General features: G+C 40.9%; 1 protein-coding gene across 4 annotated transcripts; it reads left to right on the forward strand.

Annotated features, from left to right (window-relative positions):
• Positions 1 to 2,599: 2,599 nt before the first annotated feature.
• On the forward strand, positions 2,600 to 27,805 carry LOC131362681 (NACHT, LRR and PYD domains-containing protein 12-like). 4 transcript variants are annotated; one of them, XM_058404874.1, is made up of 19 exons: positions 2,600 to 2,905; positions 5,151 to 5,271; positions 5,458 to 5,568; positions 5,737 to 5,802; positions 6,023 to 7,798; positions 8,542 to 8,724; positions 8,992 to 9,165; positions 9,594 to 9,767; positions 10,857 to 11,030; positions 11,641 to 11,814; positions 12,336 to 12,509; positions 14,293 to 14,297; positions 14,542 to 14,559; positions 22,088 to 22,259; positions 22,489 to 22,662; positions 23,973 to 24,146; positions 25,168 to 25,341; positions 26,523 to 26,684; positions 26,954 to 27,805. In XM_058404874.1, exons 2-19 carry the CDS (start codon positions 5,219 to 5,221, stop codon positions 26,958 to 26,960), a joined length of 3,945 nt encoding a protein of 1,314 aa, XP_058260857.1. In that variant the 5' UTR covers positions 2,600 to 2,905; positions 5,151 to 5,218; the 3' UTR covers positions 26,961 to 27,805. The 4 variants fall into 4 exon arrangements, with proteins under 4 accessions (XP_058260857.1, XP_058260854.1, XP_058260855.1 ...); XM_058404871.1 differs by lacking the exons at positions 14,293 to 14,297; positions 14,542 to 14,559; positions 22,088 to 22,259; ... (3 more) ...; positions 26,523 to 26,684; positions 26,954 to 27,805 and adding an exon at positions 12,900 to 13,678 and having other exon boundaries at positions 2,601 to 2,905; XM_058404872.1 differs by lacking the exons at positions 14,293 to 14,297; positions 14,542 to 14,559; positions 22,088 to 22,259; ... (3 more) ...; positions 26,523 to 26,684; positions 26,954 to 27,805 and adding an exon at positions 12,900 to 13,678 and having other exon boundaries at positions 2,601 to 2,905; positions 5,154 to 5,271.
• Positions 27,806 to 27,963: the final 158 nt, after the last annotated feature.

Below are 27,963 nucleotides of genomic sequence, written 5' to 3' on the forward strand. Positions count from 1 at the left end.
CTAGGAGAAGCCACTTACACAAAATATAAAGGGACACACTTGATCAGCTGGGACTAAAACCATCTAACTGCTTGTTTTTTTGTGCTAGAGTTAGTACAGTAATGTTAAATAAACTAAGGTTTACAAAACCTTTATTGCATTTTGAAACAATAAGGTACAATGAGACAGGATTAGAAACGAGTACATCAGAGGGACAGCTCATGTTGGACGTTTGGGGGACAAAGTTAGAGAGGCCAGGTTAAGATGGTTTGGACATGTCCAGAGGAGGGAGAGTGAGTATATTGGTAGGAGAATGTTGGACATGGAGCTGCCAGGCAGGAGGAAAAGAGGAAGGACAAAGAGGAGGAATATGGATGTAATAAATGAGGATATGAAGCTAGTGGGTGTAAGTGTTGAGGATGCAGAAGATAGGGATAGGTGGAGAGAGATGATTCGCTGTGGAGACCCCTGAAGGGAAAAGCCAGAAGAAGAAGAAGAAGAAGAAGAAGAAGAAGAAGAAGAAGAAGAAGAAGAAGAAGAAGAAGAAGAAGAAGGTACAATGTTTTTTTTATAGAAAGCCACAAAAAGACCCCAACTGTACAGACAGCAAGACTTCTGTAAACATTTTAGACTGTAATAATATTGACTTGCATAAATAAGGTTTACATTAATAATTTAAAATGGAATTAATGCACTTTATATTTTCTCATTGATGCTTTTCATATCCAAACATATCCAAGAATAAGTAACAAATGGCTCTGACTAGAACTTTAGGGTAGACTCATGTCTCCCAGGGAGTTTTCCCCTTTGCCTTTGACTTTACTTAACTGGGGATAAATTTGTGTCTGCTGTTAAATGCGCAATACAAATAAAACTGAATTGAAGCAAAATGTTTCATGCAGTACTGTCCAAAGAGACTGTTCAATTTTCTGTTATAATCATGAAGAAATTCCAGTTCCTCTGGTATACACACGGTATGATTGTGCTGTGTATTTATTACGCAGCACTGGGACAAACTTTCTATATACGCTATATTGCCAAAAGTATTCGCTCACCCATCCAAATAATCAGAATCAGGTGTTCCAATCACTTCCATGGCCACAGGTGTATAAAATCAAGCCCCTAGGCATGCAGACTGTTTTTACAAACATTTGTGAAAGAATGGGTCGCTCTCAGGAGCTCAGTGAATTCCAGCGTGGAACTGTGATAGGATGCCACCTGTGCAACAAATCCAGTCGTGAAATTTCCTCGCTCCTAAATATTCCACAGTCAACTGTCAGCTGTATTATAAGAACGTGGAAGTGTTTGGGAACGACAGCAACTCAGCCACGAAGTGGTAGGCCACGTAACCTGACGGAGCGGGGTCAGCGGATGCTGAGGCGCATAGTGCGAAGAGGTCGCCAACTTTCTGCAGAGTCAATCGCTACAGACCTCCAAACTTCATGTGGCCTTCAGATTAGCTCAAGAACAGTGCGCAGAGAGCTTCATGGAATGGGTTTCCATGGCCGAGCAGCTGCATCCAAGCCATACATCACCAAGTGCAATGCAAAGCGTCGGATGCAGTGGTGTAAAGCACGCCGCCACTGGACTCTAGAGCAGTGGAGACGCGTTCTCTGGAGTGACGAATCGCGCTTCTCCATCTGGCAATCTGATGGACGAGTCTGGGTTTGGCGGTTGCCAGGAGAACGGTACTTGTCTGACTGCATTGTGCCAAGTGTACAGTTTGGTGGAGGGGGGATTATGGTGTGGGGTTGTTTTTCAGGAGCTGGGCTTGGCCCCTTAGTTCCAGTGAAAGGAACTCTGAATGCTTCAGCATACCAAGACATTTTGGACAATTCCATGCTCCCAACTTTGTGGGAACAGTTTGGAGCTGGCCCCTTCCTCTTCCAACATGACTGTGCACCAGTGACCAAAGCAAGGTCCATAAAGACATGGATGACAGAGTCTGGTGTGGATGAACTTGACTGGCCTGCACAGAGTCCTGACCTCAACCCGATAGAACACCTTTGGGATGAATTAGAGCGGAGACTGAGAGCCAGACCTTCTCGTCCAACATCAGTGTGTGACCTCACAAATGCGCTTCTGGAAGAATGGTCAAAAATTCCCATAAACACACTCCTAAACCTTGTGGACAGCCTTCCCAGAAGAGTTGAAGCTGTTATAGCTGCAAAGGGTGGACCGACGTCATATTGAACCCTATGGATTAGGAATGGGATGTCACTTAAGTTCATATGCGAGTCAAGGCAGGTGAGTGAATACTTTTGGCAATATAGTGTGTGTGTGTATATATATATATATATATATATATATATACACTGGCACAGTGCTGCACTCCTGCAAGGGAAAAATGTAGATAGAGAGTGTAGAGGATTTGGACCCAGGCCATATTAAATGCAACTAGAACAGCTTCATGGCATCATGTCCATCATCTGTCCAACATCCCAGCTCTTCCACACTCCAAAAAAACATTTTAAATCAGTCAGATCCTTTTCATTCACCGGGACTCAACACAACAAGAGTAATGAAACTCTGAGTCCTCGCCCTGTATGGTTACTTCATGTCCTGACGGAAATGTCGTAATTACGAGTTGAACACTGCGAATGGGTAATTACGAGTAAGAAACAGTTTTTCTTTCAGTCTCCGAGTTTCCGAGTTGAGGGTTGTGTGAGTAATAAAAGATCTCCTGGAATAAATGTTTGCAGGGTCTGAAGGAAATGAGGGATTTCTTCGAAGGTTTCCTCATCTTCCTCAGTTCTTAGAAGTTAATTTCAGGCGTTTATGTTTTTTTGTTTTAGTTTAGAGGAGTGCAGTAATCCTTCAGAAAGTAAAAGTCTCGCTTCAACTCGCCGCCAGTTTTATGTCGTCGTTACAAATGGATCAGAAACGGAGTCAATTACCGTGACTTCACATTAACTTTTAATTAAAGGTGAGTGATTTCATTAATGACAGCTACTATATACTTTAATAGGATCTAAGAAATGTATTTATTTTTTTCAGTGTGAAACAGTCTATGTTTCAGTGTGGTCAGCCTGCTGCCCAGTCTCTGGGTAAAACTTTCATTTCCTGGTTATTAGTTTCTCAGAGATATTATGACGACTCTATAAAACCCTATAAAAAAACTCTATAAAACCCTATAAAAAATGCTATAAAACCCTAAGCTAGCTTCCAGTCAAATGGAAATTTCTCTTTGCAGTTTTTACTCAGTAGTGTGTTACCAGTTACGTATTTCCTGTGTGACTTTACTCACATGATTACTTCATTTATTTCATTATTAATTCAGCTGAAAAGTCTCGCCCTCGTCCTGGACTCCTGCATTTAACTGAAACTAAACTGTTCCTTTAGTAAGACTGTATGATGTGAAATGAGAACATATAAACTTTAGCTGACTATAAAAGTGCACTGGGACCCGTGTGTGTCTGTGTGTCTGTGTGTGTGTCTGTCTGTCTGTCTGTCTGTCTGTCTGTGGTACAGTATTACCTCAGGAAATCCACAACATTAGCTGGTATAACCCTCAGGTTCAGAGGTACACTATATTGCCAAAAGTATTCGCTCACCTGCCTTGACTCGCATATGAACTTAAGTGACATCCCATTCCTAATCCATAGGGTTCAATATGACGTCGGTCCACCCTTTGCAGCTATAACAGCTTCAACTCTTCTGGGAAGGCTGTCCACAAGGTTTAGGAGTGTGTTTATGGGAATTTTTGACCATTCTTCCAGAAGCGCATTTGTGAGGTCACACACTGATGTTGGACGAGAAGGCCTGGCTCTCAGTCTCCGCTCTAATTCATCCCAAAGGTGTTCTATCGGGTTGAGGTCAGGACTCTGTGCAGGCCAGTCAAGTTCATCCACACCAGACTCTGTCATCCATGTCTTTATGGACCTTGCTTTGGTCACTGGTGCACAGTCATGTTGGAAGAGGAAGGGGCCAGCTCCAAACTGTTCCCACAAAGTTGGGAGCATGGAATTGTCCAAAATGTCTTGGTATGCTGAAGCATTCAGAGTTCCTTTCACTGGAACTAAGGGGCCAAGCCCAGCTCCTGAAAAACAACCCCACACCATAATCCCCCCTCCACCAAACTTTACACTTGGCACAATGCAGTCAGACAAGTACCGTTCTCCTGGCAACCGCCAAACCCAGACTCGTCCATCAGATTGCCAGATGCAGAAGCGCGATTCGTCACTCCAGAGAACGCGTCTCCACTGCTCTAGAGTCCAGTGGCGGCGTGCTTTACACCACTGCATCCGACGCTTTGCATTGCACTTGGTGATGTATGGCTTGGATGCAGCTGCTCGGCCATGGAAACCCATTCCATGAAGCTCTCTGCACACTGTTCTTGAGCTCATCTGAAGGCCACATGAAGTTTGGAGGTCTGTAGCGATTGACTCTGCAGAAAGTTGGCGACCTCTTCGCACTATGCGCCTCAGCATCCGCTGACCCCGCTCCGTCAGTTTACGTGGCCTACCACTTCGTGGCTGAGTTGCTGTCGTTCCCAAACACTTCCACGTTCTTATAATACAGCTGACAGTTGACTGTGGAATATTTAGGAGCGAGGAAATTTCACGACTGGATTTGTTGCACAGGTGGCATCCTATCACAGTTCCACGCTGGAATTCACTGAGCTCCTGAGAGCGACCCATTCTTTCACAAATGTTTGTAAAAACAGTCTGCATGCCTAGGTGCTTGATTTTATACACCTGTGGCCATGGAAGTGATTGGAACACCTGATTCTGATTATTTGGATGGGTGAGCGAATACTTTTGGCAATATAGTGTAAGTCTACATCTAGATTCTTCTCTGTTCTGGCACTGAGGTGGTGGAATGAACTTCCTCTAGATGTCCATACAGCCGAATCACTGACCGTCTTCAAATGACGACTGAAGACCTACCTCTTCCAGAAACACTTAAACTAGCTCTTATTTTTCCCTGTTTATGTATTGTTATACGTTTAGTATCCCAAGTCTGTGACCTATTGAACCAGTGTTAATGTAGTCATTGATAGACACTTAAAGCACTTTTATACATCGCTCTGGATAAGAGCGTCTGCCAAATGCCAGAAAATGTAAATGTATAACAGGTTAACAATGTGAGAGATTTAATGGATATTAATCCAGGATAATATGGCCTAGGATTGTATATCCTGCATTCAAACTGAGTGTGATCTTTTCCAGCAGAAGAGCTCAGAAGCTCAGACACTTTTGTGGTATCTCTGCAATACTTCATGTAATAATATTCAAAGATGGAGATCTCTGATCTGGACATAGATAATGGAGCCCCATCTGCTAAAAAGAGGTAACATATACCATGTATTTTAATTATTAACTGTTCAGATCTAAAATATTTAATGAGTACATATGAAATAATATCCAAGTAAGAAATAATCAAAGTATCTACTAGAATTTGAACCTAGTTGTCACCACTTAGCATGAAACAAATACCTGACTCTGTTACTGAGGAACTTTGTATAATGTTGTGCAGAAAACTCCAGAAAAACAGATCTGACTCACCGACCCCCAGCTGTACCAAGAGCGAGATATCCATAGAGCAGCCTTATAACTTTAAAGTTGGAGACTCCTCATCACTACACAGGTAACATGTCCTCAAGAAACACAGTTTTTAGGAATAATGTGTGTTCTTGATATTAACATGTATTCAGAATCACGGGTAACATATGTACAAATATGAACCAAGGTCTGGAACCTGAGCTCAGGTTAATGTGTGTGGAGTTTCACATGTTCTTCACATGTCTGTGTTCAGTGCTCAGCAGAAGGATTCTTTTAAATCTGAAGACAGAATGGAAAAGAGCATCACCACAGACGCAGGGTAAGATCAACAGTGACACCGTGACCAACACTGATACACCAGTATTATAGATAAATCTCTCTCATGTCACTAGATAAGGGATGATTACATTACATTGCAGAAAAACATACAGTACAATAAGACACACACATAGAGAACATCATAAAGAGTACGCTATGTAAAAAACAAGTCTAATAATGCCACCTGTGTTTTTACATCTTCCTTCTTCCCTCGATCACAGGCAAGATGCTCCTTCTGCTGGAAGCAAGGTAGAGAAAACCATCAAGTTAAATCTGAAGAAGAAATTTCAGTGTTTGAATGGAGTGATGATAAACCCAGGAACCCAAACCCTCCTGAATGAGATCTACACAGAGCTCTACATCACAGAGGGAGACAGTGGAGACGTCAATAATGAACATGAGGTGAGACAGATGGAGGCAGCGTCCAGGAGAACAACAACAGAGGAAACACCAATCAAATGTAATGACATCTTTAAACCTTTATCTGAACAAGACGAACCCATCAGATCTGTTCTGACAAAGGGAGTCGCTGGCATCGGAAAAACAGTCTCTGTGCAGAAGTTCATTCTGGACTGGGCTGAAGGGAAAGCCAATCAGGACGTCCACCTCATATTTCCACTTCCTTTCAGAGAGCTGAATTTGATGAAGGACCAGAAACTGAGTCTGATGGAGCTCCTTCATGTCTGTTTTAAGGAAACTAAAGAAACAGAAATGTCCAGTTTGGAGAAGGTTGTGTTCATTTTTGACGGATTGGACGAGTGTCGTTTTCCTCTAGATTTCCAGAACACAGTGAAAGTGTGTGATGTAACTGAATCAGCGTCAGTGCAGGAGCTGCTGATAAACCTGATCAAAGGGAATCTGCTTCCCTCTGCTCTCATCTGGATCACCTCCCGACCTGCAGCAGCTGATCAAATCCCCTCTGAGTGTGTGCATCGAGTCACAGAGGTACGAGGGTTCAATGACCCACAGAAGGAGGAGTACTTCAGGAAGAGAATCAGTGACCAGAGCCTGGCCAATAACATCATCACACACCTGAAGTCATTAAGAAGCCTCTACATCATGTGCCACATCCCAGTCTTCTGCTGGATTTCAGCCACTGTTCTAGAGAGAATGTTGGGTGAAGCAGAGAGTGGAGAGATCCCCAAGACTCTGACTCAAATGTACACACACTTCCTCATCATTCAGACAAACATCATAAGAGAAAAATACTCCAAGAAGCAGGAGAGTGATGAAGAAATGCTTCTTAAACTGGGACAACTGGCTTTTCAGCAGCTGAAGAAAAGGAACCTGATCTTCTATGAGGAAGACCTGAGAGAGTGTGGCATTGATGTGAGAGAAGCAGCAGTGTACTCAGGTGTGTGTACACAGATCTTCAGAGAGGAGTTTGGGCTTCACCACAGTAAAGTGTACTGCTTTGTTCATCTGAGTGTTCAGGAACATCTTGCAGCTCTGTATGTGCACCTGACCTTCATGAAGGAGAAGAGGAATGTTCTGAAAGAGACTGAAGAACTGGAGATAAAAGAAATGACAGCCTTGGATGTCCACAAGAGTGCAGTAGATCAGGCCATAAAAAGTCAGACTGGACATCTGGACCTTTTTCTACGCTTTCTTCTGGGTCTCTCACTGGAGTCCAATCAGAAACTCTTACATCACTTAGTAACACAGACAGGAAGTAGCTCCCACAGCACAGAGGAAACAGTTCAGTACATTAAGAAGATGATCAGTGGAGATGTTCCTACAGAGAAATCCATCAATCTGTTCCACTGTCTGAATGAACTGGGTGATAATTCTCTAGTGGAGGAAATCCAACGCTACCTGAAATCTGGAAAGCAAAGTGAACTCTCTCCTTCAGAGTGGTCTGCCCTGGTGTTTGTGTTACTGACCTCAGAACAAGAGCTGGAAGTATTTGACCTGAGTAAATATACCACCACAGACAACATATTAGATTGGGTTCTTGTGAAGGTCATGCCTGTGGTTGCAGCATCCAGAAAAGCATTGTAAGTAGAGATGAATAGAACTGTCTCAAAGTTATGACTTGGTATCATTAATGAAACAGTTCCTGAATTTTCATAAACATTTGCAGTTTGCTAAAGGCAAAACTCAAAAATCTAAAGTGTAAGGTAAGACCATTGCATGGTCAGTGATGATAAGGTGAGGGTCAAGTGATGAACACCAGGCCAATACAAAGCAGTGAATCAAAAAGATCCAAAAAAACAAATGACAGATGAAACAGCTTTACTGTGATGCAGAGAGTTAGATTTTCTTCTATAGTATGTGTGAGAGAGGTTGGAAACAGGTGTGTGTGATTAGTAGTAATTGGAAAAGGTGTATAATGGAGCTGCCATCTTAGTAGGCCACAGTGTATTGCGGGAAGTGGAGTTTATGCCCTATGTGGATCTGACAGTAATACTCGTGTATACATTCCTTTATTTGTCCCTATATTACATATATCCATTAATTTTCTACTTTAATTTAATTATTAATTTTTTACTTTCTGTTCTGAATTGGTAAAAGGTTTAAATTAAGTGGTGGTACAATTCAGTGAATTTTTTTTTTTTTAAATATATATGTTCTAAAAGTTAATTTTTTAGTTGTGTTGACCCTTTCACAAATATTGGCCTGTGCTATTTCCTGTTTAAATCAAAATAAAAAGGTAGTGTAAGTGAAAGCTTTGATAGCTTTGAGCTATTGGATCATTTGCACTTGTGTGCTCAGTGTGTATTATTTTTATTCCATTCAGTATCAGATGTGGAACAATTAAAGGGAGAAGTTGGGCGGCTCTGGACTCAATACTCAGCCCAGAAAGAGAACTGCATCTGAGCGTGAATTCAATATACCTGTCTCAGAATAAACTGGGAGACTCGGGAGTGGAGCGTCTCTCTCTCGTGCTGCAGAATCCACACTGTAAAGTGGAGACTCTGAGGTAAGGTCCTCTCTCTTTCCTCACAATAACTTGCTAATTATTTCTATTCAGGCATTAAAGGGTCAATTCTATGACATGCATGTGCATTAAAAACAGTCAAACATACCATATCAAGTTTTAGAGAACATGACTGACTTCTATTCAATTTAACCAACAATACCTTTGCACCTTCACTGCTATTAATGTCAGTAACTCTCAGTAACAGTGGTAATGTTTTGATCAAGTAGTTCAGGAGATCTGTTGATGAAGGCCATTGTGTCTCTGCAGGCTGCAGCTTTGTGGTGTCACAGGTGAAGGTTGTTCTGCTCTGGCGTCAGCTCTGAGATCAAACCCCTCACACCTGATAGATCTGGAGCTGTCTAATAATGAACTCGGAGACTCAGGAGTGAAGAGTCTCTCTGCTGTACTGGAGAATTCTCTCTGTAAATTGGAGACACTGGGGTAAGCTCATTTCTCAGAGGGTCACATGACCTGCTCCTCAGTAAGACACTGAGACTGAAGGAGAAGTTTTCAGGTTTTTGCTGGATCTGCAATGTGGTAGCTTAGTGGTTAAGGTGTTGGACTACTGAGCAAGACCCTTAACCTTCAATCGGTTCAGTTGTATAAAATGAGATAGAATTGTAAGTTGCTCTGGATAAGAGTATCTGCCAAATACCGGAAATATAAATGTCAGTATTAAACCATGCAGCTTTCTTCAATCGCTCTTTCACTAAGGTCCTAAAATGGTCTTGTATTATTACACATTTTGTCATCAATAAAGAATTTCTCTCTCTACACCTCTTCCACTCACTCTTCCACTGACCACAAAAAGTTTCAAAAATGTAAATGTTCCTGAACTGAGTGAAGAGTGTGTCATTGTGTCTCTGCAGGTTGTGTGATTGTGGTATCACAGATGAAGGCTGTTCTGCTCTGACCTCAGCTCTCAGATCAAACCCCTCACACCTGAAAGAGCTGCATCTGTCTAGGAATACTGTAGGAGACTCAGGAGTGAAGAGTCTCTCTGCTGTCCTGGAGAATCCGGACTGTAAACTGGAGACACTGAGGTAAGATCATCTCTCTGAGAGTCACATGACCTGCTCCTCACTAATACACCTTCTCAGTTAGTGAGACTGAGGCAGCAGTGAAGTGGAGGAAATAATAAAGAGGAATAGAATTTGGAAACTAAAATAAAAAAGGATGTAGATTATACATTTTTAGAAATTAGAGCACTATATTTATCCTAAAGTCTAATCTGAAAATATTTAAATCTGTGAGAATTCATACTTCATCACTTACTTGCATTTGTGTATTTACCAAAATGTCATCTTTAAAAAGATCAAGGAAAGATGACCTGCTTCTTGTCCTGCTATCATGTAAAAGAGGGATCAATGAAAGAGAAAAATTTCTGGTACAAATTGTAAAGGTAGACAGGAGTACTATACTGGTTTTAAAGACAGAGGGATTGATTGGTAGAGATGAGGTTAATAAAACCGATGATCTAGTACAGGATCAAACTTCCAGCCCACCCCTTTAGGATTGAAAACATTTGGACCATTCTGCTATTATTTATCTCATTCAAATGCAAATACAACTAAGCAGTGGAGAGTTAAAGGCCTTGCTCAGGAGCCTGGGCAGATTAATGATCCTGGGATTTGATCTTACAACCTTATCAGTTGTCCAACACCTTACCCGCTGAGAACACTTCCATCTCCTGAGCAGCTGAAACACTGACATGTGACAGGATAACTTCGCTCTTATCAATATTAATTTGATATCTGGTGCTTAAACCATTTCTACCAGCGTTGTTTTCTAAAATCTTTATTTCACTGACCAAAGACTCACACAGTGTGATAAGAGTGAGGAGTGTGTCATGGTGTCCAGTGTGTCTGAAAGAATATCATTAAAGGATTTTTGTGCTAAAATTGTCCAGTCAGTCAAGGTTGTTCTTGAGGTGAAGCTTAACAACACTGCCATGACTTTATTTTTACTTGTTGAGCCCGTTCTGTTTTCTGTACATTGACCCAAAGTTCCAGCCCCAGAACCTACAGTGGGGAGTGGAGTTCAGCTAGAGTTAGCAAGGGTCCTAGCCCAACCCTGTTCCACCATGGCCACAGCTAACCTGTAGAAGAACGACTCCTTGTGTCTATCTGCAGGTTGCAGTGTTGCTGTGTCTCGGATGAAGGCTGTGCTGTTCTGTCTTCAGCTCTGAGATCAAACCCCTCACACCTCAGAGAGCTGAATCTGTCTCAGAATGAACTCGGAGACTCAGGAGTGAAGAGTCTCTCTTCTGTACTGGAGAATCCGGACTGTAAACTGGAGACACTGAGGTAAGATCATCTGTCTGAGAGTCACATGACCTGATCCTCAGAAAGACACATTCTCACTGTCAGTGAGACTGGAGACGAGGTTTTACGTTTATTATCAATGTGTTTACTGCACACTGATGATTTTTCACAGATCCTTTGTTGGACATCATTGAGTCTGCTTTTATTCTTGATAAGATGTATTGTGATATAAATGCACTACAGGACCTGTGTGGAAACAAGTTTATTCCCCATGTGCAGTGCACTAGAAGTAGATAATCATCTCTCATGTCATTCTGATTAATATAATCATTTTACACTTACATCATTCTGAAAGTATTAAACCAAGAGGGAAATGGGTTTGGGTCTGGGTTACTGATAAGGATGTTGGGGCCATAGGCACCACTATGCTGCCACTGTTGGGCCCTAGAGCAAGACCCTTAACCTTCTCTGCTTCCGGGGTCATGGCTGACCCTGTGGGACGACCCCGGGGATGTGCAATGAAGATAATTTTACTGTCAAGAACATGTAACAAATAGACTTCTATTCCATTCTAAAAGAGAAAATGAATGAAAATGGTTTCTATCTTCCTAAACTGGGAGAGTGAAGAGTGCATCATCGTGTCTGTCTGCAGGTTGTTTAATTGTCGTATCGCAGATGAAGGCTGTGCTGCTCTGGCTTCAGCTCTCAGATCAAACCCCTTACACCTGAGAGAGCTGCATCTGTCTGAGAATAAAATGGGAGACTCTGGAGTGAAGCGTCTGTCTGTTGGACTGGAGAATCCTCTCTGTAAACTGGAGACACTGAGGTAAGACCATCTCTCTGAGAGTCACATGACCTGCTCTTCAGTTCTCTAATAGAATAAGAGGCTGAATAATATTAGACTTTAGCAGAGGTCTGAGGTTCTTAATATGGCTGCAGCGTGTCTGAAATTACTGCGGAATATGATAAAGCAGTATCTAATCACACAAAAGTGATCTCTCTAGCTTCTGTGAAGGTTGCCAGATCTGTGCAAAATGGACATGTAGTACTAAAACCTCAATAGTTCTTTCACTGAGGTCTTTAAATCGTCTAATATTATTTCTCAATTTGTCTATAAATAAAAGGCCTGACTCAAATATATTCATACAATAACAGTATAATAGTATGATTTAATACATAGTTATGATTCATATTATGTACAGAAAAAAAATCACACACAGTTTCCTTTTCTTCTCTTTTAGAATCACACTTTCATAGACCACCATAAATTTTATAATAGTTTTACCAGAAAATGTATATGTTGATAAACTCAGCGAGTGTAGAGTACGTCATTGTGTCTGTCTGCAGGTTGTGTGGTTGTGGTGTCTCAGATGAAGGCTGTGCTGCTCTGAATGTGGCTCTGAGATCAAACCCCTCACACCTGAGAGAACTGGAGCTGCAGGGGAATAAAATTGGAGACTCCGGAAGGAATCTGCTGTCTGCTCTTCAGGATGATGAACAATACAGTCTACAGGACCTGATGTGAGTAAAGACCTCTTTAGTTTATTAGGGTAGGAATTTAAACCGTTTTTTTCCCCCCACTACATTCTACCTAATCAGGATGTAGAGTAAAGTGAGTAAATTTGAGACTCATGGGAAGGTGGAAGTCTACAGTGGCTTTAGTGTCTATAGTGTGGAGTTGTGCAGAAGACTGAGTGTAAATGGACACCATCTGCTGTTTCTGATTTCCTCTGACAGCACCACTTTCTCCTCAACTCTCATCAAAGCAAATTAAAATGATCAGCTATGTTACTCACCCTGACACTTCTTCCAGAACCCCACCCACACGGATGGGTTCACGATGTTGATCATGAAGTACCACAGTCCAGATTCTGGTTATTAATTCTATAAATCTCTTTCTTTTATATTCAGTTGGTGATGAACATCTGTGTCTGAAAACTCCTGTGGTCCTGCATTTCCATGGTGGAGAATAGAGAACACCTTTATTCACACATCAGTCATTTAGTTTACATGAAATAGACTCAGAGAAGTGAATCAGGCTGCACAAACATCTACACTGAGGCAGTACTGGATCCGAATGTTACACTAAACAGCTGGAATGGAGACTGTGTGTTGATCAGAAGCCCTCAGTGTGTGAGATCCTGAAGTTACTGAGACACAGCGACCCTCCTGCACCTTCAACACCTCCTTCAGTCTGAATGTTTGACAATCGTTTGTACTTTGAAGACACAGAGAGAGGCAGAGAGAAAGTCTTTTTTTAATTGATATTTTTTAAAAGACAAAACAAAAAAAGATTTTTAACAGATTTTCCTTATATCATTTCACTCTTACAGTTTACCGTGAAATAAATTAGAAATAATCTACGACAGTGTTATCCAGTTCGAACTGAAGAGGATTTTATCTTACAAAGTTGAGAATTTTCCTATCAGAGCACATTGTGTTATGTCCGTCATTATATAACATTGTGGGCACAAGTGTTCTATCTCTCTCATCTGACAGAAACTGCTATTCAGTATGTTTTAAATAAATGATTATTAAAATGATGATTTTTAATACTTAAAGTCTAAACACTTTTTATACTTTACATATATATTTTTTTTACTTATGTTTACCTTAAAAGTTTTGAAACATAATCATCCGAACCTGTTTGCAGAACAAGTGACATGTTTTTCATTCCAAATAAACTTCTATGTCTTTAAACAGTGTGTCCACATACTTGTCCATTTGCCAAAAGAAAAAAAAAAAGCACCTTGTTGTCAGGAGTTACTGGGACAGTTCCTTTTCAGACCACCAGGACGCCGTGTTTTCCAGGTGTTTTATGGCATAGTCATGTTTTGGTGCGGTTATCTTTGTTTACAAGTCATCTAATCTGTTATGTTTAATGATTAAGTTGTGTTAGTCCTTGTTTTGTTAAATAAACACAGTGCATGTACTGGATCCCTCCGTTTGGGTCTGATATGCTACTACGGGTGACAGTAGAGATCCGGGTTCGATCCACGCCATCGGTGGCATGCCCCCCCACCCCCGGCCACCCCCCTTTTCGTTCCACTGGTTCGACAGGTCTAACTGGTCTGTCAAGATTCTGAGGCGTGACTAGAACATTGTTCAGTTTCCGGCTCTGAGAAATCGTCACACTAGTGTCGCATTAGGACTGCTGATTAAAAGGTGAGAGGATTCTCTAAACCTTTTAAATAAGATGAAGGTATATATTTTCTATATATCTCCACAGTAAAGCTACTTTTAGATCAGATAATTGTTAGATATTTAAGTTTCTCTCATGCAAGTCATAAGTTTCTGTCGTGAGGTTGTGTGGTTTGCTGAGTTGTGAAATGAATGTGAAAATAAACATTTTAAGAACAATAATACTTCAGAGCTCAGGAACTCTAACCATACCTGCTGAGGTATTCTGAGGCACACATCAACCAGACAACCAAACCGGTGTTTTAAAAAAAAACATTAGTTTAAGATTATTTAAGAGATTGTTGACTGTATATCAGCATACCAGTAGCTGAAAAAAAATACTTATCAATTCCCACTTTGTTTATTGTAAGAGGTAACTGTGACGATCCTGGTGGTAATGTCAGATAAAATCACGTTGCAGTGAAGAGGGTTTCAGTGGATTCACTTGTTTTCAGCATGGACTGAAGAATGGGATTGTCTGAGTTCATGAAAATTTGAAACGCAGTACAATCGAGTGTGTAGAGCTGTTTCGGGCATGTCTTGCTGGACACAGACCCCAGAGCTGACCACTGTGTGTATTAGCTACACAGTATTCCTGACACTGGTGGACATTTAGACACCAGTGTCTTTTACTTTCTCTTTCTGATAACAAGCTTGTTAGTCAAGTGCACCTTGTTTCCACGCCTTAGAATCAAATTTAAAGTAAAGTAACTATTTAAACCCTAATAGGAAGCCTATGGTGAAGGTGGTGAGGAAAAACTCCCTGTGATATGAGGAAGAAACCTTGAGAGGAACAAGGCTCAGAAGGGAACCCATCCTCATTTGGGTGACACTGGACAGTCCTTTTGACAACAGCAGCCAAGGTCTCGTGAGGAAATATTAGGCCCCATCACTCCAGATGTTCTTGAATACCTAATGTATGTACTTTCTATACTTTCACAAATATAACGAACACCAATGTAAAATAAGTTTCTATGCAGTAAAACTACAACAGGTTACGTATGTAACCCGGTTCCCTGAGATGGGAACGAGACGCAGCGTCATGACTGACGCTATGGAAACACTTTGGTGAGGAAGTGTGTCTGAAGCTCAGTGTGCACACACACCAGTTCATTGGCTCGGATAGGACACGTGACGGAGGAATACGCACCAGCTTGTCCATATAAGTGATAGGGCCTGCAGATCCCCAACCCGTCTAAGGGAGGCCAAGGCTAAAAGCAGAGCCGTCTTGAGGGTGATCCCATAAGGGGAGGGGCTGGATGAGAGAGGGAGTACCACAGCGGACCGGGTGTCGACTCCTTGGAGGTGAACAGATCCACTTTTGCTTGTCCGTAAATCTGCCAGACGGTCTCCACCACCTGAGGGTGAAGCTGCCACTCCCAGGGCCTCAGCACCTGTCTCATCAGGAAGTCTGCCTCCCAATTTATATGCCCTGGAACGAAAATTGCTCTTAGCGAAAGAAGTCTTGTCTCTGCCCAGAGCAGGATCTGCTGCGCCAACTTGAACAGAGGGCGCAGACTGCCCTGACGGTTGATATAAGCAACCACTGTGGTGCTTTGCCAGCACATGGAAGCCCCTGAGGTGTGGAACAAAGTGTTTCAGTGCTAGAAACACAGCCCTCATCTCCAGGCAATTTACAGTGAGGGAAAAAATGATTTGATCCCCTGCTGATTTTGTACGTTTGCCCACTGACAAAGAAATGATCAGTCTGTAATTTTAATGGTAGGTTTATCTGAACAGTGAGAGACAGAATAACAACAAAAAATCCAGAAAAACACATTTCAGAAAAGTTCTACATTGATTTGCATTTTAATGAGTGAAATAAGTATTTGTTCCCCTATCAATCAGAAAGATTTCTGGCTCCCAGGTGTCTTTTATACAGGTAAGGACCTGAGATTACAGTAGGAGCACTCTCGGGGAGTGCTCTTAATCTCAGCTCCTTAACTGTATGAAAGACACCTGTCCACAGAAGGAAGCAATCAATCAGATTCCAAACTCTCCATCATGGCCAAGACCAAAGAGCTGTCCATGGATGTCAGGGACAAGATTGTAGACCTACACAAGGCTGGAATGAGCTACAAGACCATCGCCAAGCAGCTTGGTGAGAAGGTGACAACAGTTGGTGCGATTATTCCCAAATGGAAGAAACACAAAAGGACTGTCGATCTTCCTCGGACTGGGGCTCCATGCAAGATCTCACCTCATGGAGTTTCAATGATCATGAGAACGGCGAGGAATCAGCCCAGAATTACACTGGAGGATTTTGTCAATGATCTCAAGGCAGCTGGGACCACAGTCACCAAGAAAACAATTGGTAACACACTACGCCGTGAAAGACTGAAATCCAGTAGCGCCCGCAAGGTCCCCCTGCTAAAGAAAGCACATGTACAGGACCATCTGAAGTTTGCCAGTGAACATCTGAATGATTCAGAGGAGAACTGGGTGAAAGTGTTGTGGTCCAATGAGACCAAAATACTTATTTCACTCAATAAAATGCAAATCAATGTAGAACTTTTCTGAAATGTGTTTTTCTGGATTTTTTTGTTGTTATTCTGTCTCTCACTGTTCAGATAAACCTACCATCAAAATTACAGACTGATCATTTCTTTGTCAGTGGGCAAATGTACAAAATCATCAGGGGATCAAATCATTTTTTCCCTCACTGTATGTGCCACAAGAGATGAGGGTCTTCCCAAAGACGTGGGATAAATCTGCTGATAAATTTTGACTGTTTCTCGTGTTTTGGATTTTTTTTATTCTCTTAGAACCTGTTGTTAGCCCCTGTTTGACCTCTGCCTGTTTTTGACCCTTGTGTTTGTATTATGTATTGGACTTTTCTGTGGTCAGTGGTTTCTGTGTTCCAATATTTTTTGCATGTTTCTTATGTTTACTTTTCCCCAGTGGATCGTTATGTTGTTTGTTTCTGCTTGTTCTTTGAAACAAAGCCTCCTGTACTTGCATCCTACCTCTGTGGTCTGTCACATGACCCTAAGGTTTGATAAATTAAATAGATAAACCTGTTAGGAGTAGAATGGAAGTATTTTGTATCAGGATACATTTTCTTATCATTCTGAAATTGTATTATAGTAGCATGTGTATGATGTCTGGTGATCAGAATGTGAGTGTAAAGTTCCAGACCAATAATTCAAATGCACCATTTCTATAAGCAAATAATGTACCTAATACAGGAAAAGGTATAGAAGCTGGTTTAAATCCACATTTGTGTAATCCATTTCAGCAGAAGGAATTGGACTCCTCTGGACTCTGTACATGGTTTACTAATTCATGATGGAAACCTCTGATATAGAGACAGATAATATGGCCCCACCTTCAGAAAAAAGGTAATAAAATATTAACACAGTGAAACAGATGACAACAGTTCAGTCAAAAATGTAGGAATACTAATGGAATATTTATTGTGCAGTAAAATTCTGGGAAAGAGATCAGACCCACCAGAACCCAACCATGTCTCCATGAAAAGTGAGAGAAGTGAAGCATCTGTGGATTCTCCACTGGGTTTTAGAAACAGAGCTCCTTTAACTGCTTACAGGTAAAATCTCAACACTTACAACAAGACACATGGTTTTATCACAATCATCAACAAAAACAATAATAATATTAAACAGAAATGAAAGAGAATGATTACATTGTCAAAATTAAGTTTGCAGTAGTCAATAGTAAATTGTAGTAAATAGTATAGATTTTATTTAGAATTGTGTGACTTAGAGTTTTAACATCAACAATTAATAGCAGTTTAGTGTTAGAAACAAAAAAACAAACACTATTAAAATATATATTTTAATACTGTACAGTAAAATGCCTGGAAAGAGGTCAGACCCATCAGAACCCAGCCATGTTTCCATGAAAAGTGAAGCATCTATGGATTCTCCACTGTTTTTCAGAGATGGAGCTCACAGGTAAAATCTCCTCAACCACTACACAAGACTTTGCTACCGTTTTTTTTCTGCCATTTAGACTCTCCTAGCTTCCTGTTCAACATTAACAGCTAGGATCAGAAACAGGGAGGTTAAAATACAAAGCAGGAAGCAGAACATTTAAAAGGTTGGAGATTTTCAGGATGCACTTATACTTGTAAGTTCTGTAGATTTTTTCTGCTCTTATAGAAACTAAAACACAATCCATACAACACAGGGTCTGATTTACTGCCATATGCTTTATGGCCAAATGTATGTGGACAACTGACCATCACATCCATATGCATTTGTTGAACATCCCAAAACCCTGAGCAGCAATATGAATTTTGTGAATGTTGTTCCTCTGGATTTTGGTGCTGGTTTGCCCCTCCACTCTTAGTACATCACCTGACATTTTGCATGTTTTTTTTTTATCTCTCCATCTTCTGCACTTGCCTTCATCTTTCCATCTGAAAAAACATTGTAGTCATTTATAGAAAATTTAGTTAGTCAGTAGTTAAAAATGGAATGGAATAATAAATATGATGTAAATCATGGTTACTGTGTTGTTGTTGTTGTTATTCAGCAGTGAATCTCCGAAGAGTGATACATCAATGAGTCCTCTGTACTTCAAAGCTGGAGACCTTACTGTCAGGTAACACAGTTGCATTGCTGTATGAGCAATAAGGACCAATTATATTAGGAAGCCACTTTTGAATAGTTGCAAGTTTATTCGTAAAGGTAAAATGTCATGCCAGCACTGGTAAGATTTATCAATATTGTTCAACAACTTGTAGGTAACTACACAGGAGACAATGAGTAGTTCTTCATTAACGCTCATCTATAACACACCTATTTTATTTCTATAAAATTCAAATAACTACTTATTGATTACTTACTAAATATGCATTAACTATATAGGAATTAACAGAGTCTACACTTTTATGTGACAGGCAAGATGCTGGAAGCAAGGTAGAGAAAACCATCAAGTTAAATCTGAAGAAGAAATTTCAGTGTTTGAATGGAGTGATGATAAACCCAGGAACCCAAACCCTCCTGAATGAGATCTACACAGAGCTCTATATCACAGAGGGAGACAGTGGAGACGTCAATAATGAACATGAGGTGAGACAGATGGAGGCAGCATCCAGGAGAACAACAACAGAGGAAACACCAATCAAATGTAATGACATCTTTAAACCTTTATCTGAACAAGACGAACCCATCAGATCTGTTCTGACAAAGGGAGTCGCTGGCATCGGAAAAACAGTCTCTGTGCAGAAATTCATTCTGGACTGGGCTGAAGGGAAAGCCAATCAGGACGTCCACCTCATATTTCCACTTCCTTTCAGAGAGCTGAATTTGATGAAGGACCAGAAACTGAGTCTGATGGAGCTCCTTCATGTCTGTTTTAAGGAAACTAAAGAAACAGAAATGTCCAGTTTGGAGAAGGTTGTGTTCATTTTTGACGGATTGGACGAGTGTCGTTTTCCTCTAGATTTCCAGAACACAGTGAGAGTGTGTGATGTAACTGAATCAGCGTCAGTGCAGGAGCTGCTGATAAACCTGATCAAAGGGAATCTGCTTCCCTCTGCTCTCATCTGGATCACCTCCCGACCAGCAGCAGCTGATCAAATCCCCTCTGAGTGTGTGCATCGAGTCACAGAGGTACGAGGGTTCAGTGACCCACAGAAGGAGGAGTACTTCAGGAAGAGAATCAGTGACCAGAGCCTGGCCAATAACATCATCACACACCTGAAGTCATTAAGAAGCCTCTACATCATGTGCCACATCCCAGTCTTCTGCTGGATTTCAGCCACTGTTCTAGAGAGAATGTTGGGTGAAGCAGAGAGTGGAGAGATCCCCAAGACTCTGACTCAAATGTACACACACTTCCTCATCATTCAGACAAACATCATAAGAGAAAAATACTCCAAGAAGCAGGAGAGTGATGAAGAAATGCTTCTTAAACTGGGACAACTGGCTTTTCAGCAGCTGAAGAAAAGGAACCTGATCTTCTATGAGGAAGACCTGAGAGAGTGTGGCATTGATGTGAGAGAAGCAGCAGTGTACTCAGGTGTGTGTACACAGATCTTCAGAGAGGAGTTTGGGCTTCACCACAGTAAAGTGTACTGCTTTGTTCATCTGAGTGTTCAGGAACATCTTGCAGCTCTGTATGTGCACCTGACCTTCATGAAGGAGAAGAGGAATGTTCTGAAAGAGACTGAAGAACTGGAGATAAAAGAAATGACAGCCTTGGATGTCCACAAGAGTGCAGTAGATCAGGCCATAAAAAGTCAGACTGGACATCTGGACCTTTTTCTACGCTTTCTTCTGGCTCTCTCACTGGAGTCCAATCAGAAACTCTTACATCACTTAGTAACACAGACAGGAAGTAGCTCCCACAGCACAGAGGAAACAGTTCAGTACATTAAGAAGATGATCAGTGGAGATGTTCCTACAGAGAAATCCATCAATCTGTTCCACTGTCTGAATGAACTGGGTGATAATTCTCTAGTGGAGGAAATCCAACGCTACCTGAAATCTGGAAAGCAAAGTAAACTCTCTCCTTCAGAGTGGTCTGCCCTGGTGTTTGTGTTACTGACCTCAGAACAAGAGCTGGAAGTATTTGACCTGAGTAAATATACCACCACAGACAACCTGTCAGAAGAGGTGCTTGTAAAGGTCATGCCTGTGGTTGCAGCATCCAGAAAAGCATTGTAAGTAGAGATGAATAGAACTGTTACACTGGGGGTCTATTCAGACAAAACTTTGTACTTGACTAAATGTCCAAAATTTTGATAACAAAGTTGCCAAACAGGAAGTAAAATCATATCTCACCAGTGGCTTGACATCTCTTTGGGAACAAGGGCCAGTGGTCCATAGCAAAGGGGTGAAGCCAGTAAATGCTTGGCCTAATAATCACTATTTAAATATTTTAAATATTGGGCTACCAGTACTTATCCTTTAGTAGATAATGGGTGTGGTTGGCAGTGGCTACAGCGATGTGTGCCCAGGTGATAAGTCTCCCTCATATGGCAGTGAGCATTTGCTTTTTTTTCAAGTAGGCATAGCTTGTGATTTCTTGATCGATGTCCCAAGTAACAACTCCCATGAAGCAAGAGGCGGAAGGATGGGATCTTCACTGGCACCTTTAGAAGGGCAAGAGAGAATCTACTTTTGTGTTTTTGTTTCCAGACCTGTATGACAAGGTGAAGTGAAAGTGAGAAAGGAAAGAAAAGGGCCCACCTGGCTTGATGGAGATTTGGTTGCTTAGCCAACCTGAGATACTCAAGGTTGTGTGATCCATAAATATCACTGATGATTGATGAGTGTCCCCCTCCAGCCAGTGGCACCCCTCTGCCATTTCCAGCTTGACAGCTAAAAGCTCTCTGTTGTAATGCCATAATTTTGCTCAGCAGGTGATAGTTTTCAGGAGAAGAAAGCCATTTAATGAAGTTTTTTCCCCTCAACCTTTGAGAGAACAGCACCCAGACCAGTCTCTGGAGCATCCATTTCCACCACAATTGACTTCTCTGGATTGGGGTGTTTGAGAATTGGGGCCTTTGTGTAGGTGGGCTTGAGTTTCTTAAATGTGGCTCATCCCATGACATTTGGCCCCCTTTTTGAGGAGCAAGGTCAGAGGATGGGCTATTCAAATGAAATCTCTTACAATTTGCTGGTAGAAGATCAAACTCAGTCTGGCTAATAATATACTCCAAAAAAGAGATCTTGCTTTTACAGAACTGATATTTTTCACCTTTGAGAGACATTTCATGTAGGAAATGCTCAAGGTCAGGGCATAACTGGCTGATATGCACCTCAATAGAAGGAGAATAGATCAGTATTATGCAGTACTTGTAGTGGTCAGAGGAGGTGCTAAAGGGTGTTATCTGTTCATTTCCTTTCTGAATCCTAAGAACTTGTTTGGTATTTGTGCTAGTTTTAGTTGATTGTTTTTGTGTTTTTTCATTTCCTTCAGTGTCAGGTGCAATTTACTTAAAGAAAAAGGCTGGAGGGCTCTGATCTCAGAGCTTAGCTCAGAAACCTCCAATCTGAATGAAATGCATCTGACTGTAAATACAGTGGATCTGACTGGGAATAATGTAGGGGACACAGGAGTGAAGCATCTCTCGGCAGGACTGGAGAATCCTCACTGTAAAGTGGAGACGCTGAAGTAAGATCATCGCTCTGAGATTCCTGAATTATTATTATTATTTTTTTAACTTACTTTTACTTTTGCACCTGTAGTACACTTCATTTCAGAATGTTTTTTCAAAGTGTTCCTTATACTTTGTGTTTGCTCAAGAGAAGGGAGTGTCTCTTCTGTCTTCACAGGATAAACACCCCCCCCCCCACATGATCTGTGTGTCCTGAACCGAGCCTGTGTCCTTGTGTCTGTGCAGGTTGGACTCTTGTCATATCTCTGATGAATGCTCTACTGCTCTGGCTTCAGCTCTTAAATCAGACCTCTCACACATGAGAAACCTGTATCTGTCTAAGACTAATCTAGAAGATTCAGGAGTGAAGTGTCTGTCTGCTGGACTGGCGAATCCTGACTGTAAACTGGAGACACTGAGGTAAGATCATCTCTCTGAGAGTCACATGACCTGATTCTTAGTAAGACACTATCTCTATAGTGAGACTGAAACAGAGTTTTTAGATTCATCATCAGTGTTCTGAGGAGAAATAATTTATTTTCCACTTCACACTGAGTCTTTAAGTGAGATGTAAGGATGTTAAAAGTCACAGCAGAATCGAAACTGCAGTAAAAAGATGGGATCTCAATTTGTTTAAATTGTTAGCCTGTACTTAACCAGCTAATTCTAAGTCTGATGCTGGCTAACACTGGATACCATAAGCAAAGTAATTTCTTCTAATAATGCTTGATCAACTAATCTGACCAAAAGAAAGACTAGTATTACCTAATTGTTTAACTAATATAACTCTCTGCCTTATTTATATTTTGCGTAAAGTTTTTTATGTGTAAAGTAATGCTATCTATCTGTATATGTACTTGAACAACCTCATTTATAGCATAAAAATGAACACTATATGGCCAATAATATGTGGACCTCTGACCATCACACTTGCATGTGTTTCTTCTCCAAACTGTTACCATAAAGTTGAAAGGACACAATTGTAAAGGATTTTGATAAATCTTCACACCTCTAAATTCTAGTGGAATATCTGTGGACCAACTTTACATTAATGCATCTTACTATTGGATATGGAATATGTGGTAAAAATCAATCTAAAGTAAAATCTTCTGAAGCTAATCTATTGGACACCATAATGAGGTTTATTGTAATCAGTGCTGAGTACAAGTTATGAGATCCCATGAACCCCATAATCAGTTTCAAAGCTCAGTGCTTATGTCCATGTTTGTCACACATGATGGCCTCAGCCAAATTCCCCTAAGCAGAAATGATCCACCTGCTATTTCTTTTGGAACTTTTTGGACCTTATCTAGACACCATTATAGCTTCAGCTGCAGGTGTTCCACAGGACTAACACTGCTCTGAGCAGTCTACCTTTTAGAAGAGTTACAGTGCATGCTGACATGCTGATTCCATCTGTCTCTGATAAGACCCTACCTTGACCCAGGCTAGCTCACACAATTTAAGCACAAATGAAGCAATAAATCCTCAAACAAAACTTAAGAAGAATGAACAGCCAAATTTATGAACGCCTGAATGCAGAGGAGATTGGTGTATTCTCAGTCAAGCAAGACAGCAAACAAACCAACGGGTAGCAGGGGTAGAAGTGGTGTATTTTGAATTGAATTGAATATAATACAGGTTTTCTTTCGGCTAAGTGCTGGGTTATAATGACTGCCATCAATTCAATATAATGTGCCACTGTCCTGTGTGACTGTGTTTCTCTTCAGATTGGGGTGTTGTGGTGTCACAGATGAAGGCTGTGCTGCTCTGGTTTCAGCTCTAACATCAAACCCCTCACACCTGAAGGAATTGCATTTGACTAAGAATATTCTAGGAGACTCAGGAGTGAAGAGTCTCTCTGCTGTACTGGAGAATCCTGACTGTAAACTGGAGACACTGAGGTAAGATCATCTCTCTGAGAGTCACATGACACTTTCTCTAATAGTGAGACAGAAGAAGAGGTTTTTAGTTGATTGTTGATGTCCTGAGGAGGAACATCGTTTCTTTTGACTGTAGACTGATGATCAGTCAAAGAATCTTCAAGTCATGTAGATGTATTGAGAAGCTACTGTAAAAACACACGTGACTGGATGTATCTGCTATTCTGCTATGTGTCTGAAATCACACAAAGTGCAACTGGGATACAAACCAGGATGCTGTGTGAGCTACAGGGCTTTACAGCAGCAGTGAAATAGAAATCAAATCAGCTCCAGTTCAAATCAGTTCCAGTCTTCTGGAAGGCTTTCCACTAGATGTTGGATCGTGTTTGTGGGGATAAGTGAACATTCATCTACAAGAGTATTACTGAGATCAGACAATAGTGTTGGGTGAGGATGTTTTGGGTGCAGTCGGAGATCAAGTTCCTCCTAAAGGTGTTCACTGGGTTGAGTCAGATTCAGGGCTCTGTGCAGGACACTCGAGTTCTTCCAGTCCAATGCTTCATGGAGCTGCTTTGTGCACAGGAACATTGTATGTGTTACATTACATTTTCTCTTAAATGGAGCTAAGAGCCCAAACCCTGTTCCAGCATAACAGAGACGTTCTGTGTAATTGTGTTCTTTAAACTTTGTGGTAACAGTTTCAATTGGAAGAACAACATGGGGGTGTGATAGTCAGGGGTGCACATACTTTTGGATATATACTGTAATTATTTAAACCGTTACTGATTACTAAGACTATCTGGGTTTCCTTTTTCTTTTCTCTATATTAGTCTCTTTTAATCCTCTACGTGTACATAAAGTATGCAGACGAGTGTTTGAACTGTGTTTCTTGTGCTTCTGGTGGATTTTGACTTATTGTATGAATGTATTTTGTTGATTTTTATATTATATTATTTAATATAATATAATAATTTACAGGCACTTTTAGAGGATGCAACTAAAATTCAACTGAAATGAGTGTGTCTTTTGTGTTTTTCTGCAGGTTGGATGGTTGTGAAATCACAGATGAAGGCTGTGCTGCTCTGGCTTCAGCCCTGATGTCGAACTCCTCACACCTGAGAGCTCTGGATCTGTCTGAGAATAAAATAGGAGACTCAGGAGTGAAGCATCTCTCAGCTGCACTGGAGAATCCAAACTGTAAACTGGAGACACTGAGGTGAAACCTTCTGCTGCATATGTCTGATACGAGGCCTGTAGTATGCCACTGCACAACATTTTCATGATATTCAGAATTCACATCGATGCCATTGTCCAGTGAGAACAAACACATCTCACAGTGAATAACTAAAGCTGACAAGCAGCAATCTTTCCCCATGTGGGCTGAATGTGTGAAGGCTATGCTGTGATTGATGGAAAGGAGGAGGAGCACCATGTTATCAGGCTCTTTCTCTCCTCATGGTACACTGAATGAATGGAGCCAAGTACTGGGAATTTCATGGAGAAATGCAACAATTCTTTTATTAACATATTTTGCAGTTGCCCAAGTGAAGGTTGAACAGGTTTCCTTCACACACAGTCTGTTTCAGCTCACTGTAAGGAAGCTCCACATGGAATCCTCCCTCTCGCTTTATCTCAAGGCCGTTTATTCTACCTCTCTTGATGGTGAATCTCAGGGAAGAGGGATACTTTTCTTCACGTCTGCGCTACAGTGTGATTCTTTTTGGCCATTAAGTCCATTTGTTCTGAATCAGCACTGCTTCTGAGAAAGTCCTGATACCACAGACTGAATTATAACTTTGGCTGTTTTCCGTGGAACACATCCTCATCGTGATCTCAGGTTTGCTGCTGTCATCTTGACAGGATTCCCAGTTGTATGTCCCAAATGGTCCTGAAGTGAGGATTTCAATCCTCAATGGTTTGCTCTGAGATCCTACAGTAAGCTTATTTAGGAAACTAACATTAGCAGCCTCCTAATTCATAGAAATATTCCTGTTGCTCATGTCATGTTACATTCCAGCTGTCACATCCTGCCATTCTGTTTTCATGAAGACCGTCACACACTGGGCAAGATAAAAATGCTAAATATGATGATTTCCAAGAAGATTCCTGAAAATGCCCACATCTTGAATTTAGCATTGACTCTCTGTGTTGTCCTAACCCTAATGATCGGCGCTTCAAGGCTTGGTATCTTTTTAATATGCCATAAATATAGATTTAACAAATTTAATTGGACATTATTAGACACAACATCACGGAAACACAGTTGACTTCAGACTAACATGTCTATTCTCATCATGGCTGAAGAACTCACTATTTCACTGACCGCAATATTTTAAGACTCACAAACTGTGATGTTCATAATATGGGCGAGTGAAGAGTGTCATTGTCTCTCTGCAGGTTGTGCTCTTGTGATGTCTCAGATGAAGGCTGTGCTCCTCTGGTTTCAGCCCTGAGATCAAACCCCTCACACTTGAGGGAACTGGAGCTGTATGGAAATAACCTGGGAGACTCAGGAAAAAAACTGCTCTCTGCTCTTCAGGATGATGTTGATGAAGTGTTGTGAGTAATGCCTTTTTATTTAAAAAAAATAGAAGAAGAAAACAAAAATGTTTCACAAAAATCACTTTGTTTCTGCTAGGCAAAACATTTTCTTCTTAACTCTTAAAAAGCAAATAAAAAAGATCATCTTTTATTCTCCACTGCAGGAATTATTTGTAAGCAGCTACATTTCTCACTCTGACCCACACAGACGGGTTCATGATGTTGATCATGAAGTACCACAGTCCAGATTCTGGTTATTAATTCTGATCTCTTTCTTTTATATTCAGTTGGTGATGAACATCTGTGTCTGAAGACTCCTGCATTTCCATGTTGGAGAATAGAGAACACCTTTATTCACATGTCAGTCATTTAGTTTACATGAAATAGACTCAGAGAAGTGAATCAGTGAATCATTGAATCAGTGAATCAGTGAATCAGGCTGCACAAACTTCTACACTGAGGCAGTACTGGATCCAGACATTAGATTGAACTCAGAACAGCTGGAATGGAGACTGTGTGTTGATCAGAAGACCTCAGTGTGTGAGATCCTGAAGTTACTGAGACACAGCGATCCTCCTGCACCTTCAACTCCTCCTTCAGTCTGAATGTTTGACACTCGTTTGTACTTTGAAGACACTGAGGCACAGAGAAAGTTTTTTAAAAGTGTGATGATTTTTTAATTATTATATTAATATTTTTAAATAAAGAAAAAATATTTTTGAATATTTATATTCATATTTTTTTAAATAAAGAAATGTACAAATTATTTTTGAACATTTATATTTATATATTTGAAATAAACAAAAAGAGTAGATTTTCATAACTTGCACTCACACTCTTATAGTTCACTTAATCTACCACGGTGTCTGGAGCAGGTTCAGAAGGTTTAGGAAAGAGGAAACTGGAGGCAGACTCCAAACGTGCTTTATTTTAACTTCTCACCATTTTATCTAAATGCACATTCACACACAGCACACTCTGCTTCGCTCTCCCTCTTTCAGCAGAGAACAGTCATTTATGTAATTTAACACAAGCGTGTGATCCTTATCACTCCTTTTCACTTTTGGTTGATGCTAAATAGCATTTTGTTGCTACATACCTGTACTTTGCAATGACAATAAAGATCTCTCTCTCACACACTTTTTTTTTTTTTTACCTTCAATTGTTATGACTATAATAAACATTCACTGAGGCATCGTTTTCGAAAAAGCCCTTTTCCATGGCTCCCTGATCTTTGAGACTAAATCTTCTGAATTCTGGATATGGTGGTCAATGTGTCCAAGCAGCGGTGCTAGAA

Source organism: Hemibagrus wyckioides, linkage group LG12 (genome assembly GCF_019097595.1).
Source record: "Hemibagrus wyckioides isolate EC202008001 linkage group LG12, SWU_Hwy_1.0, whole genome shotgun sequence".
Taxonomy (NCBI): domain Eukaryota; kingdom Metazoa; phylum Chordata; class Actinopteri; order Siluriformes; family Bagridae; genus Hemibagrus; species Hemibagrus wyckioides.

Coding starts and splice junctions, on each gene's coding strand:
- LOC131362681 (XM_058404874.1), top strand. CDS start 5,219: ATGGAGATCTCTGATCTGGACATAGATAATGGAGCCCCATCTGCTAAA. Junction 5,272..5,457: donor GCCCCATCTGCTAAAAAGAG/GTAACATATACC, acceptor AATGTTGTGCAG/AAAACTCCAGAAAAACAGAT. Junction 22,663..23,972: donor TGTAAACTGGAGACACTGAG/GTAAGATCATCT, acceptor GTTTCTCTTCAG/ATTGGGGTGTTGTGGTGTCA.